Here is a 14772-nt window from a genome sequence, read left to right as displayed (position 1 = left end):
AGTTAAAAGGCCGACGAGAAGTTCTGCTTCTTTTCTTGATCACAACATATATACGGATACTGTTTTTATATTGCTGGACTAGATACGGGCGCAGCAGTATAGCTAGGTATTGATATATCTACTGCGACTTTTAATCTCTCTTCGATTTTTTATCTTCGAGGGAAGTCTTAATACATATATTTCTTGAGGCGAGATTCGCGAACATCGACATTTTTATTGCATTTGGAGATTGATTGACTGGTTGGAAAAAAATCGTGATCGAGGGAAGCAAATCAGAGTACGAGAAAATAGGCAAGCATGGAACACGAAGGTCGCGCCGGGAAGTCTATGCAGGTTATTGTTTTGGTAAGTAGTATTCCGAGGATTATCTTTCTTTTGACCGTTCATGTAATGGTTGTATCCGTTCTTTCTGAGTATGCAAAGCGGGAGACTGCATGAAGGGGTAAGAGATCATGAGGTTGTCATCATATGCAGTTGTTGCTTATTTCGAATCACATTTTTGCGTGATGGATGAATGGTGCCGGTTGAATGGCTTTGTTCAGATGCGGGTGTATACATAGATACCCAAGTCTGGGCATTTACCGATTTGGAGGGTACTTTGGTAAGGAGTCACGTGCTAAACATCTGCTATTTTCAAGATATCTTCCGTGAGGAGACGCACTCACTCGTTGTTGGATTTGAGGATCTACTGCTATTATCAAGACCTGTGCTTGCAAACCGTTTTGCGCGTCTTTACGATATGAAGCATACCATTTGTTAGAGAAAATGCTAATAATCAATATCGATAGGGAGCCAGCGGAGGTCCTTTGGAAGATGATTGTACCGCATTACTAGTACGATCATTATCATTAGGATGGAGCAAAGGGTCCGTTCTGGCTGTAGATGCCGGAGTCCACCTCTCGGCCATCGACCGACTTCTCCAAAACCACAATCCCCCAACAACCGAACGACCATATTTGCTAAAAGAAGGGGCATTTGCAGGCCTAGAACTTCCATTCAAAAATACCGGGGCAAATGCTGCTCACATTGCACGCAATCTGGTTGGGGCTCATCTCATCACTCATCCGCATCTTGATCATATCTCGGGTGGGGTGATAAGTACCGCCAGTCCCAGTTCTAAACCGAGAAAAATTGCGGGATTGGCAAGTACGATTGAGGCGTTGAAAGATCACATCTTTAATGATGTTATTTGGCCGAATTTGTCAGATGAGAATGGTGGCGTGGGATTAGTAACTTTCATGAGGTTGATTTCGGGGGGTTCGTCGGTTTTGGGAGATGGGCCTACGAAAGGGTACATGGAAGTTGTAGATGGACTGGCCGTTAAGTCTTGGGCTGTTAGTCATGGGCCTTGCATTGGGAACTTTCCTTGTATGTATTCCCCATTTTAATTTTTGAGAATATTTAACTGCAGATTGTATGTTAGTTTTGTTAAACTACGTATTTGTCTCCATCAATTTCTTTTTACCTTCCACTTCCACAATATACTGAGAACTACTTCATTTCCAGATCAACCGGGAAGCAACCACACCAACGAAAGCAGCAGTCCTCGTACTCCCACCCAAAAATCCAGCAGCCACTCCCACCGCAGCCACTACTCCCCGATCACCATACCCCAAGCTTCATCAGAAGGTCTCAATTTCCCCCCCCCTGAGGCTACCCGCGCGTACACCAGTTCTGCCTGTTTCATCCACGACATTGCATCTGATAACGAAATTCTCATCTGGGGCGACGTGGAACCCGATGTACTTTCTTTATTCCCACGCAATAAACAAGTATGGCAAGACGCCGCTCCCAAAATCGCCGCTGGAATACTCAAGGGTATTTTTATCGAGTGTTCGTATGACGACAGTAGACCAGACGATTTATTATTTGGACATTTAACACCGCGCTACGTCGTTGAAGAATTAAAGGTTCTCGCCGCCGAAACGGAAAAATGTCGCGAGGATCTGCGGAGACGTGGGAGCGATCGTGCTTTGAGCAATTCTTCTCCGACGGGTAGTTTGGATACGCTGAGGAAATCGATCCCGACAAGGGAGAAAGATAAGAAATCTCAACCGCCGCTCGCTACTTCGGCTAATTATATCTCTTTACACCGGAGAGCCTTTGGTCTGGGTGTCTTGAAGGGTGTCAAGATTATACTTATTCATGTCAAGGATAAGTTGGATGATAAAGAGGATCCGAGGGTGAAAATATTAAAGGAGTTGCGGGAATATGAAGAGGAACTTAACTTTGGGTGTGATTTTGTGGTTAGCGAGAAGGGGATGAGTGTTTTCCTGTAGTGTGCGTTTGGTCTTAGACTGTTATTCTAGGGAGTGAATGAGGCTGGGCGTTTGAGGGTGGGATGGTTGGTTGGTTGCTTGCTTCGAGTATGTATTTTTTGCCTGGTGGGACGGTAGTACCCTTGTGTATCTTGGTTGGATGCTTTTTTATGGGAGAACATTTCATTAAAGGACGGTTGGGTCGCTTAAATTTCTTGCGAGTCTCAAGACAAGGTATATAGGTGTGAAGATTTTGCAACAGAGTATGCGTTTGCAACTTGTGCAGCGTGGTTACTATATACAATCGGTCTGATATATAAATACATGATTTCTTGCTTGATATTCTATTCTTCTCTCATGAACCACCAACAGTTTATAGCCCCACCCTCTCAACATCCATGTATAAGCGAATCATTGGTCTTCAAGCTTAGGCTTTACCAATTTCTTCGCCTCCTCATCTTTTCCAACCGCAGTATCATAATCCGGTCTGGGAATTTCTGCTCCATCTACGGTCCTCCCATAAGTAATCCCTCCCAATCTTGAAATTGGTTTTAGGACCGCGGGATCAACAATATTCTTCTCTTCATTAATAGCATTTTCCCTGACCCAAAATCTGGTTCCCTCGATAATTGCCAAAACTCCCGTCTTCTTGCCTGGCGTCGCTTTACTCTCGAATTCCTTCAAACTCTCTAGTTTTCCTTCGACACTGAAATGTGATTCTAGTACTCTACTCGTCTTGACAGTTGTACAAGGAGCGGGTGTAAGTCCACTAAACGCCCATTCCGATTCGCCATACGGTGCATTAATCGAAGTCGAGTTTGCCGCTTCGATGAAATGTTCAGAGATGATATTGATGGTGCATTCACCCGTCTCTTTGAGATTCCTCAACGAATCTTTCGCATTGTCTAATCCTCCTGTATACCCCAATGTGAAAAGTGGGGGATCGTGATTAATCATGTTAAAGTAGCTGAACGGGGCTAGATTTGTCGATTTCCCATCCGCGCTGCGAGTACTGACGAATCCAATGGGACGCGGAATGATGGAGGAAATCATCAACTTGTAGTTGTAGACTGCGGGACGACCTTCTTCATAGGGATCGATTTCGATATGTGGGACCTTGAGAGATTCGCCGTTGTCGTTGGCGCCGGAACCGAGTTTCCAGGAGGGAGAAACGGTTTGCGTTACATTCCAAGATCGGGACGCGTCCCATGGTGAACGAGATGCTTCGACGGCTTTGAAATCGCGGTGCGGGTTGCGGTTTATGAGCTTTTCGGCATCGGCACGTTGTTGGGTTGTGGAGGACATGGTTGCTGAAGGATGGAGATTGGAGATGGAGATGGATTTTGTGGTTGAGAGGCAGTGATTGGGGTTTGATTGCAGTGAGGGACTTGTTGATGTGAGGTACAATTAGTAAATGAACTAAATAGCGGGGAGATACTACAGAGAACGCTGTCGAAAGTGGATGAAAATCTGCGTACGTACCGTATTGAAGTTTGAATACTTGCCTGACTTGCAATCTCCTAACTGACATTGATGATGGGTAGTTGATCTAGTACGAGGGAAACACAAAATATATATCTGCAACGCAAACTTGGAGAATACCCGGTATGGGTTTTGTAAAACCGATGCAAATAATTGTGACTGTGGTTCCGCCACCATATTTCGTCACAGCGGCTTTCATTCCGCTTTGAGAAGTTGTGGAGATTTAGCTGATAAGGTTGATGACCCCGCAATGATAAGAGGAGGGACGGAGGAAGAAGAAGCTCGGGAAGCTATGAATCGGGAAGGGAAGGAATGTATTAGCAAGGCTAGAATCGGTCGATTACTTATTACTATTGATAGATGGGGTAATCTAGTTACATAAAGACCATTATGAAGAGAATGAGATAATCTTCAACTTATTTATTCTTGAAGCTATTCAGAGAACGACGGTAAGGTTAAACGCCGAACATTTGAAATCAATAGTCAATTGGTCAGCTCCGCCCTATTCCTGACAAATTCGATTTGACTTTGTATCTGTCGATATATCTACTTATCTACTCGTCGGCTATCACAAGTATATCTGAGAGCTGCTTGGAAGCTGATAAAGCATTAAAGGCAACTAAAAACATCCAAACCCAAGCAAACACAGTAGACAACACAAGAAGCTTGATAAAATGGATTCTCTACCTTCTCAACTCTCTTCTCTCAAATTAGCACCCGGTGTCCAAAGATACTCTCTTGGAGATTGGAAGCTTCAATCTGGCCAAGAAATTCCTGATGCTCATATTGCATTCAAGACATTTGGAGACCCAAGTTCCCCTGCTATCATCTATCCTTCTTGGTTTTCTGGAGGTGAGTATTGAAACTGGCGCTATCCACCTATATTTCTCCATGATATTATCTTTGGAGTTTAGAGTCATGTTAAAAGGAAAGATGTAAAAAGTGTTCTCATGCTGAAAGTAAATAGCAATCGCGGACAACGAGTGGCTCATCGGAGAAGACCAGGTATTGAATCCCCAAAAATACTTCATAATCATCACCGCCCTTTTCGGAAACGGAGAATCGACCGTGAGTTTCCCCTCCTCATTCTCCATTCTGCTTCACCCACTCCCTCCGATCCTCAATACTGACACGATAGAAGTCTCCATCCAATTCCTCCATCTCTCCTTTCCCAAAAGTAACCTTCTATGACAACGTCCGCGCTCAACATACCCTCGTGACCTCCCATCTCCAAATCACCCATGCACGCGCTGTGATCGGTTGGTCCATGGGTGCAGGTCAAACTTATCAATGGGCCACCATGTATCCCTCATTCATGGACATCTGTATTCCCTTTTGCGGATCTGCAAAAACAGCCCTTCACAATCAGGTCTTTTTGGAAGGTGTTAAATCTGCATTGTTAGCTGCCAAGAGTCTTTCAAGCGCGGGATCCAAGGAAGGTGTTGCTGTGAAAGGAGAGGGAGGAGATGAAGTGAGAGTTTGGAGTCAGGAGGAAAGGGAGGTGGGATTGAAGGCGTTTGGGAGGGGGTATGCTGGATGGGGATTTAGTCAGGTGAGTTGATATTGGTAATATAGTGGATGGAATTACAGTGTGGTTTGACGGTAAGAGCACACTAATCCTATTTTAGGCTTTTTAACAGAAAGGAACTCTTCAAGACCGTTCTGGGATTCAAAGATCTAGAAGATTTCATGCAAAATTTCTGGGAGAAGTGGGCCCTTTCAAAAGGTACTTTCTATTGATTCTCTTTCTTATCCCTCCTTCTCACTACCCCCCATTCCCACCCAACTCGTCAAACCCCACCTCCTCTTCCAATCTAACACTCCCCTCCAAAAACAGATCCAGAAAACCTCCTAACCATGCTCCACACCTGGGCCTCGGGCGACGTCTCCAACCAATCTCCCTACAATGGCGATTTCGCCGCTGCAATGGGAGCTATCAAAGCCCAGATGCTTGTTCTGCCCGGAAAGACTGATCTGTATTTCCCGTATGTATATTATCTTTCTTTTAATTTCCTCCCTCTCCCTCTCCCTCTATCTACTCTCCCCCCTTCTCCACCCCCAACAAACCACACTGACACCCCCAGACCCGAAGACTCTGAAATAGAAGTCTCCCTCATGCGCCCCGGCATCGGCAAACTCGATGTTTTCCCTAGCATATGGGGACATTGGGCCGGAGGACCAGGTGATTCAAAGGAAGATGTTAAGTGGCTCAATGAGAGGTTGGTTGAGATTGGTTTGTGAATTTTGTTCTCCTTTGGGAAAGGATAGGGAGAGGGTGGATCTGTTTACTTATGAGGGTTTGGGGGGACTCGGGAATGGAGGTCGAGTGTTTAGCGGAGCAAGCGGTGTGAACTTTAGCATGGCAATGGATTTTCGCATGATCTTTAATGTTGAATGGATGTGATTGATGAGGATGAGATTCTATAAATATGACAAGTTTCTATGCTGAATGATCATTATATGTAGCTAGGTATGAGTATATGTGTGTTTGAAATTCCGTAACTGTGTACTGTGTACCATATCTCCTAGATTGTAGAACCGAGTACCGAACACCGAGCACCGGGCGCCCTCAGCTCATCCATCCTGGAAATGCTATTCCAGATTTATCCATCCATCCATCCCATACCCTCTCTCCTCTTAAACTTCTCCATTTCTATCCCCTACCACTGGTATAACAGCCGGCTTCTCAGTGTCCACACTAACCCTAGCACCCTCTCCCGCAATCTTACTCCCCATACCCAACCCACTCTTCGCACCAACACCACCCCTTTGACTGCCACTCGCACTCCCCATACTACTTCCCCTCTTCCTCCCCGCTCCCTTCAAGTTTCCCGTCAACTCTTCTCTCACCTCCCTCAAAACTTCCTCTCCGAGTATTCCCAATCTCCCCATCCTTCCCACTAAGAGTGTATTTTCCCTCTGTACACTACCCACTTGATCTCTCAGAACCTCTCTTTCCCTCTTCAATACTTCAATCTCCGCCCTCAAACTGGCATTAATCTGTTGCAAAATCCTCTCCCTTTTCCTTTTCTTCTCTCTTCTTCTTTTTCTCTTCTTGTTTCTGTTCCTCCCTCAATCTTCTCCTCTCCAATTTCTCCATTTCCTTTTTGTGTTTCTCTTCTATCTTCTTGACTTCTCTCTCATGTTTCTCTTCCGCTTTACGAATTGCTTCTTTCTCTTTCTCACCATCTTCACTTTTCTTATCCGCTTCTTTTTGTTTCGCTTTCTCCAATTTTTCGTAAAGTTTTCGTTTCTTATCCTCGAGTTTCTGGAGCTCTTTATCCTGTTGTAAATTTACCTTTTCGACTGCAGCTGAATCTTGTGATGATACTTTTCGGAAGGACAGAGCTGATTCAAAACTATCGACTGTTGATTCACTAGAAATAGATGAGGTGGATAATGATCGAGAGCGAGTAATGGGAGCGGAAGTTTGAGCAGAAGATTGTTCGCTAGTAAGTTGTAGAGGACCGGGGTTTTGAGCTGAGGGAGATTCAGTGGCATGAGGGAGACGATCCGCAATCATTGCTGGTGCATATGGAGCGATTAAAGCACCGGCCGTAGTTGCTACTCCTGCTACCATGTCGTATATTCCACCACCATTTGCGGGTGGCTGCTGTTGTGTCGGCACTGCAGACCTTGCTGAACCAGCAGCCACAGGTGTAGACTTTTCTCCGCGACTATCTATACCCGCAAGATGACCGTTGGTTTGGTAATTATGTAGATCTTTTTCGTGATTATGGTGATGGCGATGCCGATGTTCACGTTTTTCCGGCCTCGCTGTGTCATTTTCTCCAACAAGTTCTTCAGCAGGTTCATCATCATCACTATCCAAATCCTCGATTGTTTTCGAACATGCCCAGTCCAAGAATTTACCTGCGTCCGAAACAATAGCCGATGGTGTTCCACGATCAATCATAAATCGTGGTATACCCCCACCAGGATCACTTCTGGTAACCATAATCCACTCAATAGGATTTTGTTCCCATTCATCATCCTCACTCGGTACAGACGACTTCTCCTCCTTTATAGCTTGAGCCAGATTACTATCAGAACGTGAAGCTTGTTTATGAATTTCCTCTCTTTCTTCCTCTGTACTGGATGAATCATACTTTTGATGAGCATTCCTTAAAACGGCCTCCTTGCCTAAATTTGAAGCGGATCGATCTCTTGTATGTCCCTTTGTAAGATCAGATGAAGATGCTGATTTCTTGGGAGGCGGTTTGTTAATCGGTATTTCTCGAATAAATTCAACAGATTCATAATATCCTCTTATATATCCATCACGCGATGGAGTATCTGGATGTTGACATGGTCTCGATATTACCATGAAATGGCGGGGTATTTCGTTGTTATTTTGTTCTTTAAGCGCTTGATCTGAGGAAATGAACATGGTGACAAAATCTCTCGGGGTGGTTGGTCCTGGAAATTGTGCGGATAAAAGATATACTGGTATTCATTAGACCGTTGTCTCTCATCCCAATTTATTATAAACATACCTTCCATTTTCCCAGTCCCAGCAACATTGTTATACGCTACCCTCTTCTCTCCACCAATACCTCTAATATTGCCTTCACCTGGACCTCCCTGAACCTTTAGGGTTTCTGGAAATTCCCTCTCTAAACCTCTTTTCCATTTTGTAAATCCTAGTCCCTCATGTACACTCCTCCTCGCAAACCAAGTGCCCTTTCCATCCTTTCCCTTGCAAGAATATACACTTATACCCAGTGGATTATCAGCCGGTTTTAGTTTTATTTGTTTCCACTCCTTCTGAAGAGATTCGATATCGTGAGGTAGGGGCGGAGATCTAGCATGGGATGCGGAGATTTCGGATGCTGAGGATGCAATTGAGGATGTTGTGTTCGATCGCGGACGACTGTTGGAAGATTCAATACTGTCGGGGATGGGGACTGAATCGATTATCAATTGAGCGCTGTTGAATGCATCTGATAGAAATGGTTTTAAATTATCGGTAGGGGTATCGTCGTACTTCACAGCGCCCAGCGATTTGAGAGCTTCATGAAGAGCTGACATTTCGTTTGCTGTTTGGATTCTTTGTTTCTTCAATCAAGAATGAAACGTGTAACCTCTGCATCCGACACAAAGCTGTGGATGTATCGAGATGTAGACAGGAAAGCTGAGAATGCTGCTGAAGAATTCTAGACAATATGTGGAATGAGTCTCGAGAGTCGTGGAGGGTTGGAATATATTATGTATGCGATCAAGTTCAATAAGTAGCGACACAGTGATAAGCAAGATGCATCAGGCACATGGGATTTTGAGATTTGAATAGATTAAGTAAATGGTATTAACAAAGGATGGAAGATTACCAGGGATGGGGGAGTAGGTATATGTAAGTAGGTATTTCATAAAATTCTGGAGGCATCTGGATTCCGGATGGATTTACTATTGCCCCCTTTCAAGTTAGCATTCAATGACCTAGTATGTATAAAATTAATACGCCAGCATCAATACATCGCATCAATACATCGCATCAATACATCATGAAATAAAGCAGAGTATCAATAAAAACTACCTATCTAATAAGTATAATAAGTAGTACTCCATATAATATTTATTCATCTACTCGTACGATATATCGTAAAGTATTGAGGTGGTGCGGGGTTAAATACAAATCATTTACAAATTACAATATGATTGGTCTAGCTCTTCATTATTTGAGTAGAAACTACTCGTAGATTTCTATCTCATGTAGAACGCTTGACGTCATATTTCAAGCACAGACAATGAAATAGATAAAAATCCATGAATACGTGAATACGTGAATACGTTAGTGCGCGGAAATTCAAGTGTCGACGAGTTTGGAAATTTGGATGGGAGTTCCGAAATGGAAATTAACATGGAATTTTACATTAAAAGGGGGAAAACCTCCACCACTCCGGAAAGAAAAGTGGTCAAATGATTGATTGCATCCGATGTTTGTGAACGAGAATCTTGCTTGGAGTAAATATGATATGAAAGTCTTGGAGGATTATTTGTTATGTATTGTTCATTTATGTACAAAGTAAAAATAGTGAGTGAGAGTGACTACTTTTACCATACCATAAAATCCATCCTTGGCTATGCAAAAAATTGGACTCTATCCATCCGCCAAAACCCAATGTTCTTGTACCAAACGCCTTGCTCAATAGATATGCTGCCGATGGGACTAATTAGGTAAATAATGATGCCAAAGATATCGCAGTGTAGATACATATTTGCTGCTCTCAACCGAATGTTACACCCTCCTCTCCTTGCGTGAGCAAGTCCTGTTCTGCCTTACAGCTACCACAATACTCCTGATGCCACTTTCTGAGTTCATTCATATTGTCATTCACCTGTAGAACTTGCTGACTTGAACCTCCCTTGGCTTTACTACTTGATAGACTATTTGTCTGGTTCTCTCGCAACATCATGTAAGCTTGTTTGCATCTCATGTTCTCATCCAGGAGCCAATTCTCCCATTCTGCTTTGAGCACATTTCTCTCGATATTGTTGACCACTCTCATAGCGATCATTAGATCGTATCTGTACGAGCCCAGATGCTGACGGGTTCTTCGAAGCCTCTTAGCTGTTGATTTTGTTGATGTTTTGGTGAATGGTGACCCTGCCATCTCATAAGGAGCATTCAGATCCGTAACGTTGGCAATTTCCATAAATTGCGAGTAGCTGTTGAATCATATTAGCATATTTTCAAAGGTTTGGGAGATAGTGGATATCTACCATTTGCTTTCATGGTGACTCTGGACTCCCGTCGATAGGTTATTCACAGCTTCGTCAAGATCTTTCAAATAAATTGCTTTGCTCATACTTGGATTAGGACCAACTCCCATTCGACTCATGAATTTTGCTGCATTTCGTTCTGTCCACCATTCTGATGTATTGCGGCCAGTAAGGAATGCGTTTACCAAAATGCTCATTATCAGTGCAGTTAAAATGATAGTGTGGGCACTGGATATTTTCCATATGGATCGGAATACCGCGAACGTCCACATCATCACCGATGATATACAACTCTCACCAAACGAGCTGAGTGTCTCGAGCAACATATTTGTGAGTGTACGTTGCTTAATTTGTGGTCGTTTTGACTTGCTTGCGTCGTTGGCCGAAAAAAGTGAGACTGTTTTTTGGTGTCCTACATGCCCGTAAATGTGAATAGCCTTCTTTGTCCTGCTGTTGGGTCCCAACTTTCGAACTTGATCAGCAATAACATCGGCCAAATCTTCAGCATCCATTGCACAATCATCAAGAGCCTGTCTTTCAACTAAACCTTTTCCGATTTTGGGAGATTTTGACCATTCAACCTTCGTATAGATTGCCAATTTGCACTTTGATTTGGCGACATGTGTAATAACGATCTTTGAGACCAGCATAAAATCTTGAAAATGAGGTAGATGCCACGGGGTCTTGGAATCCGTAACAACATAACATACATGGTCGTTCATGATATCAATAATTTGATGATCAACAACGTTTGCTTGTCGTGATCTTCGCCAGGAATCAACATAGTCGATTTGAAATTCGAAATCTCGACGCATGTGGTTACCATCAAGATGAATCCATGGACCTTGGGCAATCTTTTGTGCTCTCCGTTCATGGTAAAGTAGTTGAAACACTGCACTTTTGTCGCCAAACATAAGGTGGAAAAGGGCCTTTGGACTGATACCAAATTCTCGCTCGACCGTCTTTCGTTGCATATCGGGTGGCTCGTAGATAACAGGCTGAGAAGGAAGTTGGAATTTCTGCACTTCCTTCCCTTTTCTATTGAAATTGAGTCCACGCTCAACATGCAATGAGGCTCTGAGATCACGATCTTTACGACTGTGAGTACGACCCGAGATCGTTCCATCATCGATTGGTGTATTAACATCAACATCCTCCCAACTTTCCATGCTAGGACTTCTAGTAGGGTCTTCATGCTCCATTTTAATTAATGCAGTCATGATATCTTCTAAACTCATCGGATTTTCGGCTTGATTTATATCAACCAAGAAATTCAGTCTTGATTGAAGCAATCGAAGAGGCTCAAGGAATGTTTTGATGGTGATCCTAGTAAATCCTGTATCAGGTGAAGTATCGAGGAGATGCAGGAATAGGAAGTCACAATCTCTGCCTGGAGCAGCTGTAACTTCACTGATACTAGCTAACTTAACGCCAGTTATCAATACAAGGCCTAAATGATGGCTATAAAAGTATATATCTTTTTGAGTAACGTAAACCCTTCCGGGAAAATCATGCTGCTCATTTGGATTCCAAGTCGCGCGAAAGACAAGAATAACTTTGTCCTCTCGTGGAACATTTGGAAATAGCATTCGGAATTGTGCATCTTGAGTTTTCAGCTGGATTGGGTAATTGCTGGGATATACTTCTGGTCTGGATGCAGATTGATTCACTGCACGCGCAACGTCAATATCGATACTAGCACTGGCGGCTTTTCGGTGAACCATGGGTGAAGAAACTGGGGTTGCTAAAGAATCAGTCAATGGACTAATGGGGCTCTTTGCAGACCCAAGTCCATTATCGGGTTTTAAGTTCTCGTCCGTACCTATCTTTGGAGATGGTTCCAACGGCTTTATACGTGGGCTACCAGGTGCCGAGCGAGATCCTGAGCTTGGAGTTTTGATTTCTCCTTTCTCAAGACGATTGATGTATCCCCAATTACTACTGCCCCATAGATTGGCCATTATACCACTAGGCATTCCTCCACTAGCGTCACTCTGACCAAGACCAATTCCACGCTCTCCGCTAACGATCACTGCCGATTTGCTCAAGTTTGTAGGAGCAGGCGGGTTTATGAGTGTTGATGGCGCCAATGTACTTACAGTATAATCTTGAGTTGGTGACTGGAGGGTAATTTGTGGATTGGGAAGGTTATTTGTAGAGGTTGAAGGTGCAGAGATTGGAAGAATCGTATGACTAGCTGATATCAAACTAGCGATACCACCCGATGCAGGTTGAGATGCACTTGGAGGTTCGTTTGACTGCATACTAGTCGACTTTCTGTGCAGATCCAATTTTTGCATGATTCTAGCAGCATGTTCTCGACCAGTTTCGCCCTCTTCTCTTGAAGTAACAGAACGACGAGGAGGGACAATATCGGAACTGGGCCTTCCAGCAAACTCTGCTCCAGGGATAGGTAGTGTGCCGGATCTTTCGATCACATCTTCACTGCCATACGAAATTTGACCATCTGCATTTTTGGCAGCAAATTCGGGAATAGAAGGTGGAGTAATAGCGAATGCGGGATCGATTCCTCCAGCACGGAGCGTTCTAGGATTTGCACTAGCCTCGAGAGCTTTGTTTTTAGCAAGCTCAAAAGCCTCAAGCCATTCCATAAGGATAGCTTGAGTCTCTGCTTGAACAAGAATTGTTTGATTTTTGGTTTTGACCTCAAAACAGAATCGGCGATCTTCCTGAACAGCCGGTTTCACATTACAAAGAAGGACGCCAATCTTCTCACTTTCCTCTACTCCTCCAGATTGTATTCCTTGAACTAGCCAACCAAAAATCCCATCTTTAACATAAAACCAGCGACGGACCCACAAAGTTCTTGCGGGCTTACCAGATATTGTTCGTAAGAACAGCCAACCTTGTTTTTCCGATCGTTCAGTATGTTTGCTTTGAGGTTGGATAAGTCCAGTCGAAGGACCTCTTGAGCCAAGGTATGCAACCGTTGAAAGATTGTAGTCTTCCAATTCTCTTGATGGTTTTGATGCCTGGGATGCAGTCTCCGCGATATCTCGCCTGGCAAGTTGCAATTCACGGCGGAATGTTGCCTCACCAGCTTCCATTTCTTTGCTCCATCCTCGCACGCGATCCATCTCATGACCCCATTTAGCAAGAGTTAACGAAGAGACTTCTCTTGTTCTCTTCATCTCCTTCCATTGATCAGTTGATATTCTCACAAGTAATTTGTCAATCGTATATCGTAGTTGGGGCGCAAGTAAACAAAAGTCCAGAGATGCTTTTAAATATGCTTTTCTGGTTTCGTGTACTTGGAAAGCATCTTCTCGCAGCGCCGAAGGCTCTTTAGTTTTCGATTGAGCCACGTATCTTGCCAGTGTAGAGTCAAATGTCTTCTGCGATTGCTCTAAGTATCTTCGAGCATCTTTGAAATTCCGTAGTTCTGAAGCCATGAATGCTTTGATGGGCTCGCATATATTTGTATCAATTTTCCTAGTGCCAGCCATAATCTGCGACCACCATTCCTTCGACCCTTCTCCAAATCTTTGCATTGCCAATAAAGTGTAGTCATGATCGAGGACAGCTTCGGAAACGTTCGCAGGAGGGATCGATCGAAAGAGAAAGTTATTGAATGCATCTTCTAATGACGAAGCGTCGTGAACAAGTTTGGTTATGGATTTGACATAAGCATCGAGCCATTTCTCGAGTATCTCCACTTGATCAGAGAAATGTACTGCTGTCGCGCGAAAGGTGGGTGAATCGAGGGCTGCTTCTTTTAAGCCTACTGGTATCAAGCTCAATGGCCTATTGAGCTGTGGTATAACGGGCGGCGCAACGTCCGACATGTTGATTAAACTCTACGCAGAGTAAAAGATCGAATAAATCCCAACCTCATTATGTTTAAAAAGCTGTAAAGGGTTGTATCGTATATGTAAATTTAGAAATCGTCCTGAGAGGTGGCACAGAAAGTTGGGGTTGGCGGCTGGATTATTTGAGGGGGAAAGTATAAGGGGCTTTAAACTGGAAGTTTGGTATCAACCAATAAACTCATAATGAGATAGTAATAAATGACATTAAATTTGATAAAACAACTGAGAGTTGAATGTTTAAATTACTCAAATACTATATATAAAATCAAAGCTTTTCATGTAGCAAAAGGTACAATGAATTCATCCAATTCTTCCCCCAATCCTCAATTCCACAAGTTCCAGAAAGAAATTATTTCAATATTGGTCAATGTTCTTTTTCCGGCTCTTCATTGTCTCTCATCGGACGCATGCATTAGTGTGTGGAGGTGTTTTCCTTTCCTGACGAGCCCAATATTTCGCCCAGGATTACACCAGGATTAATG

At 43.6% G+C, this 14772-nt stretch overlaps 6 protein-coding genes across 6 annotated transcripts; 2 read left to right on the top strand and 4 right to left on the bottom strand.

The window, feature by feature from the left end:
• Positions 1-297: 297 nt before the first annotated feature.
• On the top strand, positions 298-2279 carry EAF02_007101 (uncharacterized protein; the record flags this gene model as incomplete). The annotated part of the gene is made up of 3 exons (XM_038903149.1): positions 298-345; positions 789-1368; positions 1507-2279. 3 exons carry the CDS (start codon positions 298-300, stop codon positions 2277-2279), a joined length of 1401 nt encoding a protein of 466 aa, XP_038757470.1.
• Positions 2280-2669: 390 nt separating this feature from the next.
• EAF02_007100 (uncharacterized protein) lies at positions 2670-3563 on the bottom strand (the record flags this gene model as incomplete). Its single annotated transcript, XM_038903148.1, has 1 exon — positions 2670-3563. The coding sequence occupies one exon, from the start codon at positions 3561-3563 to the stop codon at positions 2670-2672; it is 894 nt and encodes a 297-aa protein (XP_038757469.1).
• A 578-nt stretch (positions 3564-4141) lies between these two features.
• Positions 4142-6150, top strand: EAF02_007099 (uncharacterized protein). The gene is made up of 7 exons (XM_038903147.1): positions 4142-4592; positions 4708-4808; positions 4879-5292; positions 5316-5342; positions 5385-5466; positions 5578-5725; positions 5825-6150. The coding sequence occupies exons 1-7, from the start codon at positions 4415-4417 to the stop codon at positions 5979-5981; spliced, it is 1107 nt and encodes a 368-aa protein (XP_038757468.1). The 5' UTR covers positions 4142-4414; the 3' UTR covers positions 5982-6150.
• Positions 6151-6377: 227 nt separating this feature from the next.
• EAF02_007098 (uncharacterized protein) lies at positions 6378-6632 on the bottom strand (the record flags this gene model as incomplete). Its single annotated transcript, XM_038903146.1, has 1 exon — positions 6378-6632. The coding sequence occupies one exon, from the start codon at positions 6630-6632 to the stop codon at positions 6378-6380; it is 255 nt and encodes an 84-aa protein (XP_038757467.1).
• Positions 6633-6735: 103 nt separating this feature from the next.
• On the bottom strand, positions 6736-8771 carry EAF02_007097 (uncharacterized protein; the record flags this gene model as incomplete). Its single annotated transcript, XM_038903145.1, has 2 exons — positions 6736-8186; positions 8237-8771. The coding sequence occupies 2 exons, from the start codon at positions 8769-8771 to the stop codon at positions 6736-6738; spliced, it is 1986 nt and encodes a 661-aa protein (XP_038757466.1).
• A 1193-nt stretch (positions 8772-9964) lies between these two features.
• Positions 9965-14266, bottom strand: EAF02_007096 (uncharacterized protein; the record flags this gene model as incomplete). Its single annotated transcript, XM_038903144.1, has 2 exons — positions 9965-10406; positions 10461-14266. 2 exons carry the CDS (start codon positions 14264-14266, stop codon positions 9965-9967), a joined length of 4248 nt encoding a protein of 1415 aa, XP_038757465.1.
• Between the last annotated feature and the right edge of the window lie 506 nt (positions 14267-14772).

This window comes from Botrytis sinoallii (genome assembly GCF_014898435.1).
Source record: "Botrytis sinoallii strain Bc 23 chromosome Unknown BSIN_011, whole genome shotgun sequence".
Classification (NCBI taxonomy): Eukaryota; Fungi; Ascomycota; class Leotiomycetes; order Helotiales; family Sclerotiniaceae; genus Botrytis; species Botrytis sinoallii.
This window is presented reverse-complemented; position numbering and strand designations above follow the sequence as displayed.

What these genes read in the sequence shown, in the direction of transcription:
- EAF02_007099 (XM_038903147.1), top strand. Translation starts at nt 4,415, where the DNA reads ATGGATTCTCTACCTTCTCAACTCTCTTCTCTCAAATTAGCACCCGGT. An exon ending in TCGGAAACGGAGAATCGACC is followed by an intron (nt 4,809 to 4,878) that starts GTGAGTTTCCCC and finishes CTGACACGATAG; the next exon opens with AAGTCTCCATCCAATTCCTC. An exon ending in AAGACTGATCTGTATTTCCC is followed by an intron (nt 5,726 to 5,824) that starts GTATGTATATTA and finishes TGACACCCCCAG; the next exon opens with ACCCGAAGACTCTGAAATAG.